Source organism: Lactuca sativa, chromosome 1 (genome assembly GCF_002870075.4).
Source record: "Lactuca sativa cultivar Salinas chromosome 1, Lsat_Salinas_v11, whole genome shotgun sequence".
NCBI lineage: Eukaryota > Viridiplantae > Streptophyta > Magnoliopsida > Asterales > Asteraceae > Lactuca > Lactuca sativa.
The window spans coordinates 83,291,283-83,297,900 of NC_056623.2; the positions used below are offsets into that span (position 1 = coordinate 83,291,283).

The window sequence follows — 6,618 nt, forward strand, 5'->3', positions numbered from 1 at the left end:
AAAATGTCTTTTACCCGAGTTTGGACACTTAGTGTAGTTCGAATCCGATTATTAATGGATGATTAACTTGTGATTGATAGTGTGCGAAATCTTACGGGCCAACGGTCAGAGATTCTTTCTGTGAGATTCGGCAGTGCGAGGTGAGTTTTCCTCATTGTACTCACGGGTCGAAGACACCAAGGCCGACCCTTTGGATTGTTATCCTAGTGTATCGTATAATTCTGTACTTTAGTGATCTGTTAGATATATATCCTCGTAGATAGGATGATGCTATGCTGAGTGATTTGTAAGATTTGTATGTTTGTTTATTGGTTGGTTATTTGTATTCTTGTCTATTATATATGTGTGTCGACATGGTATATGTGTGGTTGGATTGAGGCGGTCTTACTTTGTGACGAAGGTCAACAGACCCAGAGCGTCCCAGAAAGACTAAAGGCCAGTGAGGCCGAATGCCTAGAAAACGGTCCAGATAGGCTGAAGGCCTGGTGTGGTGTAACAGTCATGCTGAAGGTTCTGTGAGCGTACCAGATAGACTGTAGACCGGTGGGGCGTTCCAGTCAAACTGAAGGCTTTGTATGCATGTGGTTTGTTGTTATTATTATGATTATGCGTTGTGTTGGTACTTTGGGGAACTCACTAAACTTTAGGCTTATAGTTTTGGATTATGTTTTAGGTACCTCAGATGATCGTGCGTAGGAAAAGTCGTGACCGTGCACCTCCTCCTGTTTTGATTTATGATTTTAGGAAAACTCTGAAGTTAAACATGTTTTGAAAACTAAATTGTAAACAATGATGATTTGTAGATTGGTTTTAAAAGTTCAAATTTTTCATGAATTTTATGGATGTTGCACACCAAAGGAGACATGAGTAAGCAAGGTCGCAAGAAAGCGACGAGGTGAATGAGTCGTCAAGGATTTGATGAAATGTGTGCTCGATCAAGGAGTCAGAGGAAATTAGGGTAGCCCGATTTCTCCTAGACGCTTATAATCTAATTGAGATACCAAAAACGTTAAAAGATATGAAAGCCTAATTTTAAGGAAGAATTATTAAACATTATATTAATGATAATATAAAATGTCGAAAATACCCTCATCATTTAAAATCTAGTTAAATAAATGATAGGCTTAGAATTTTCTTTACTATCTTTGAATTCCTATTATTGGATGAAGAACGAGATGGAGAAGGCGATAGGGATTAGTTGTAGTTGTTGTTAGGGGTGTGATAAAAAAAACCTAAACTGAATAACCAAACCGAACCGAACCAAATGATGTTTGATTTATTTGGTTCGAGTTATTCGGTTTTTGGTTAATTCGGTTTGGTGAACCGAATAACGAGACCTTATTTGGTTATGTTTTCGTTAAATTTTCATTATTTTTGTTAAACCGAACAAACAATTTAATTAATATTATATTTTGTAATAGTTTATATCTATGAATTAACATTTTATATTTAAATTGATAGATTAGTTTCTAAAAAAGTTTTTCATAACTCATTATTTAATTATTAATCATTATAATAATTGTTTCTATTTTGTATTAAAAAATCACAACCAATTTGTCAAATGTCAATTAACCTTCGTTCATTTTTTTATTTTTCTATACGGCTAAGACTATATTAATAAATCTCTACAATTTGTATGGATGCATCGATATCTTTAAGACAATACAACGTGAAAGACCGAATATAATATACTATGTATTAATATATATTTTTCATTTGGTAAAATTTTAGTAGGTTTTGTTTCTATTAGTTTAATATTTATTTACATGCGAAATTTTATCCAGTTTAACAAGTAAACCAAACTAGATAAACCGTAACCAAATACCAAAACCGATTAAACCGAGTCTTATTTGGTTATTGATTTGTTTTAAGATATAAAAAACCGAAAATAATCAAATCAATTAAACGCAAACAACCGACGGGGAATATGTAGCCATGCAGGGGAAGAAGAAGTAGGAGAAGGTTAAGAGTATGGACATTGGGCCCTTCCAAAAATCTAATTAACTATTTTTTTAGTAATTAAATTTAGAAATACAATAAATTGGTAATTATTTTTTCAAGACCTTATTACTTAGTAGACAATTTAAGTTTTGGGTTACTGATTTTTAGAATATTTTATTCTTTCATTTCGCTATAATTTCGTTGATATGTAATAATTAATTAGTGATCTTAATAACAACCTTCCATAAAACTAAAAGGGTTTGTAGCAAATCTATTCTCGATCTTTCACGACACTTGCATTACGCGGTTCTTGATTTCAGAACTCTCGGGGGTTATAACACACATCATCGTCTCATCAACACATCATCGTCACATCTTCCCCCTTATTTTCAAAACATTATTTTTACCCCTCAAACACAGAAACACACATCATCCTCTCATCGACAACCATCGCCATTATCATTTATCACCAACATGGTTATAACCAGTGTCGCCGGAGATACTCTCATGAACAAGAAAAGAACTAAAGGCAAGCAAAAGATTGATATAAAGAAGATAGAAGACCCCAACAGCCTCCAAGTCGCCTTCTCTAAACGCCGCACCGGACTTTTCAAGAAAGCCGCTGAGATCTGTGTCTTGACCGGAGCCCAAATCGCCATCCTGGTTACTTCCCCCGCTGATCGGTTCTATGGCTTTCGCCACCCCAACACCGACGTCCTGTTTGACGACTTTCTGAATGACAACAACACATACGCTGCCACCAACACCACCACCGGAGGAGAGACGGGAACCACCCAGAAGAACTATCTATCGCCGGCGCCACCGCCTATAATGGAGGAGTTCAATCAACATTACTCTGAGGTTTCGAGGGAGTTGGAGGCTGAGAAGAAGCGGGGAGGAAAGATTCCGGAGAGCAGCGGCGCATCACGTTGGTACGAAGAGCCTGTTGATGGGCTGGATGTGGAGGAGGCTCAACAGTATCTTTGTTCGTTGGATGAGTTGAAGAAGAAGGTTCTGACGAGAGCTGTTGAACTGATGATGATCAACAAGTCTTCTGCTTTATTCTTTGGTTCGAACAACGGCATTCAACCGCCGGTGGATATTCCTTCAAACGCAGTAGTCGACGACGGTGGTTTTAACTTCGAGTACGACGGGAATTTTGGGAATTTTTAGTTACATTACATCATTAGTTGGTTTAATTGGTTAAGATAGATTAAGTTTTTAATTAATGTCGTAAATATTCAGCGTTGAATTAACTGTTAGATAATTAGATTTTTTGCATTCTTATTGGGTTTGTTTTTCACTTTTCAATTTTGTTGAAATATGTAAGAAAATTTACTTGGGATTTAATTTTGTTCTTACAAAGAGATTAGATTAAAATGGTCTTTTTGAGGGAATTTTTATATGTTAAAGCGCTTGAGAACCGAAAGCAACTAACCGAGTTTTGGCATTTGTTTCGTGATTTTTGTAGTAATATTTCTGTATTTAAAAGGCTTTGCAGAAATAATGTTGGTTATTTATTTATTAAATAGAAACATAGAGATCTATTAAAAAAAGTCGCAAACCTTTCTAATAACTCGAAATTGTCATTAATCTCATAATCGCACAGTAAATTTGGTCATCCGTAATTAAGATGCTCTTTTATTATTTTTTTTATTACCATTTAGAATATATTTTTAATTTAGCATATAATTTCGCAAAAATGATTTATAAAAATCACACAAGAACTTTTAAAAAACAAAATGAATTTTTTTTTTGGAACCGACAAATATATTATAAGAAAACAAAAAAAAAAGACCCCGACTAGCAAGAAGCTATAGGGAGAGTCCATTTTCAGTTTATATCATTCTTATATCATATCATATTGGATTACATTTGGAATTCAATTAGTTAATAGGGGATGAGCACCAAGTAGCCCATTCATAAACTATTGCCGAGCTCCTGTATTTCAGCAAAGTGTACGCCGTCGATTGGATGTTATCAACAACCTTTGTAGGGGTAGTGATAAGTTTTTTTTAAATATCCTTTCATTCCTAGCCTTCCAAATCTCCTAAAGTGTATCGTAGCATATGTTGATCATAACCTTCCTCGTCTTATTGCGTATGCCTTGTTTTGTTGCATAATCGATCAACTCTCCCACCGTGTTAAGTTGAATGTGAGGCATGTTGCACCATCTCCACATCCGTACCCAACAGTTTTCGCAAAGGTACAACTGAGTAGGATATGATTTGGGCTTTCATCCATCGTCATACATTATCCACATTGAGTTGATTCTAAGGTTATACCTCTCTTAGATAGTTATGTGGCTGTCGGTATCCTTCCCAGATTTGCTCTCCAAATAAAGTGGAGAACTTTTATACGAATTTCATTTATCCAGTCAACTTTAACTTGAGGTATTGGATTTTTAGGCCAATCGATCATATGCCTAATTATGTCAATATGATATGTACCATCACCCGATAGTTCACAACTCCATTTATCTCCGACTGTTGTTGGCTGAAATCGACCCAGGGAAGAGCAAAGAGCTGCAAGATCGATGATATTCAGACTATTTTTCCAATTCCATTCCAGTCCAGTGGTCTTCACTCTATCCTCCACAGTGCATCTTTTTTTCTTTCCAGTTCGTATAAGTTCGGAAACGCTGCCTTTAATGTTTCGTTCCCTACCCATTTATCCAACCAAAACAATGTCTTATCACCCTTATTCACCTTTTTCTTCATTATAACCTCCATGGGCACGCCTACCTTTTTTAGTTCTTTATCAACAGATGCGATATTCTTCCATACTCCAGTGATCGATCGATTGGCTAAGCGTGAATCTTCCATTGATTTTGTTTTATGAATTCCTTGGATGACCTGACACCATAGTGTGTTCTGATTCTCACTTAATCGCCACCACCACTTCGTGATAAGAGCTAAGTTAAGGGCCCTAAGAGAGCCAATTCCGAGTCCCCCTGCTTCTTTATGCTCTAGAATATTTTCCCAAGCCACCCAGTTTATTTTTTTGTTGTTTTCTATTTCTCCCAAGAAAAATTTCCTTCGTATTTGTTCAAGTGAATTAATGACCCCCATCAGTGCCATGAAGAGGGAGAAGAAATAAGTAGGGAGGTTTCCAAGGACTGATTTGGTGAGAGTTAGCTTTCCACCAAACGACAATGATTTTTCCATCCAGGATGATAACTTCCCATTGAATCTGTCAATTACTTTTGGAGGTTCATATTGGCACCTACCGGTACTCCAAGGTAAGTAAACGGGAGACTTGCAGGTTGACACCCAAGTGGGGCTGCCATTCGGGAAGTCTCATGCAGCGATGAACCAACTTCGAACACCTTTGATTTGTGGAAGTTCACTTTAAGTCCTGAAGAGATATGGAGGCAGCGAAGTATTCGTGCCAAGTTTTTGATATTATTTTCAGTCCATTCACCTATGAAGAGGGCAATGTCTGCATAAAAGAGATGCGAAACCATATTGTTTGACTTTGGGATTTTAAGACCTTGAAATATCCCTTTATCGCAGGTAGATTTCATTGCTATATTGAGACCCTCCATAGCAATTATGAATAGAAATATGGATAGGGGGTCTCCTTGCATAACCCCTTTCTCAAGTGAAAACTCTTTAGTGGGAGAGCCATTAACAATAACTAAAGATCTAGATGAAGTCAAGCATCCATGAATCCAATTGCACCATTTCATACCATACCCCATTTGCTTCATAATTGCATCATGAAAACTCCAGTTAACGGAGTCAAATGCCTTATCAAAGTCTACCTTGAATAGTAATATCTTCTTTTTCATCTTCTTTGACCATGGGAAAATTTCAATTTACAATGAGGGGACCATCAATAATACTTCTTCTATCCATATATGCTGACTGAACTTCATCCACTGTGAGTCCCACCAGCTTCTTAAGTCTACAGGCTAACACTTTGGCAATGATCTTATAAAGACATCCAATGAGACTTATAGGGCGAAAATCCCCTAGAGATAGAGGATCTTTGACCTTAGCCACCAATGTTATGAATGAGGAGTTACACCCTCTTGATAATCTGCCAGTGTGTTCAAAATATTTGACAAAAGCGAAGATATCGTCTTTAAGCCTTTCCCATTGATGTTTGATGAATTTAAATTTAAATTTAAAGTCGTCCGGTCCCAGGGCTTTTTCATTCCCGCAAGCCCATATAGCTGACATGATCTCATCAAGTGTGAAAGGTTTCTCCAAGTTTTCACTATCCACTTCAAAGAGGGTCTTAAACTGATTATTGATCAGTTTAGGTCTTTCAGGCCATCTTTCCTTGAATTTGTGTTCAAAGAATCTAAATGCTTCGCCCATAATTTCCTGCACATCTGTAGACCATGATTCATTGATAGTCAGTCCGTATATGGTGTTTTTCCTGTTCTTATTGTTTATGTAACCGTGAAAGAAATGGCTATTCTTATCCCCATCAACTGCTTATCGAATGCGTGACTTTTGTTTGAGATAAAGGGTTGCCAATTTCTCCAATTCAATAATTTTTTCCCCATCCTAACATCGTGAAAATCTTCTTCGTGTATAAATTGGTTGAAGCTTCTAGAACTGGATTGACAAATTTGTGAATTTATTTGTTCCTCAGGGTGTCCCACCACGTTGAAATCTCCAAATGTTATCAAAGTCCAATGTTTCTCATTCTTTATCCTGCTTA

At 36.6% G+C, this 6,618-nt stretch overlaps 2 protein-coding genes across 2 annotated transcripts; one reads left to right on the forward strand and one right to left on the reverse strand.

Annotated features, from left to right (window-relative positions):
• Positions 1-2,405: 2,405 nt before the first annotated feature.
• On the forward strand, positions 2,406-3,286 carry LOC111881110 (agamous-like MADS-box protein AGL62). Its single transcript, XM_023877508.2, has one exon. The coding sequence runs from the start codon at positions 2,416-2,418 to the stop codon at positions 3,112-3,114; it is 699 nt and encodes a 232-aa protein (XP_023733276.1). The 5' UTR covers positions 2,406-2,415; the 3' UTR covers positions 3,115-3,286.
• Positions 3,287-5,140: 1,854 nt separating this feature from the next.
• LOC111881111 (uncharacterized) lies at positions 5,141-5,734 on the reverse strand. Its single transcript, XM_023877509.1, has one exon. It carries the CDS (start codon positions 5,732-5,734, stop codon positions 5,141-5,143), a length of 594 nt encoding a protein of 197 aa, XP_023733277.1.
• Between the last annotated feature and the right edge of the window lie 884 nt (positions 5,735-6,618).

Bases quoted from the DNA above. Each gene is read 5' to 3' on its own strand.
- LOC111881111 (XM_023877509.1), bottom strand. From the start codon at position 5,734: ATGAAAAAGAAGATATTACTATTCAAGGTAGACTTTGATAAGGCATTT.
- LOC111881110 (XM_023877508.2), top strand. From the start codon at position 2,416: ATGGTTATAACCAGTGTCGCCGGAGATACTCTCATGAACAAGAAAAGA.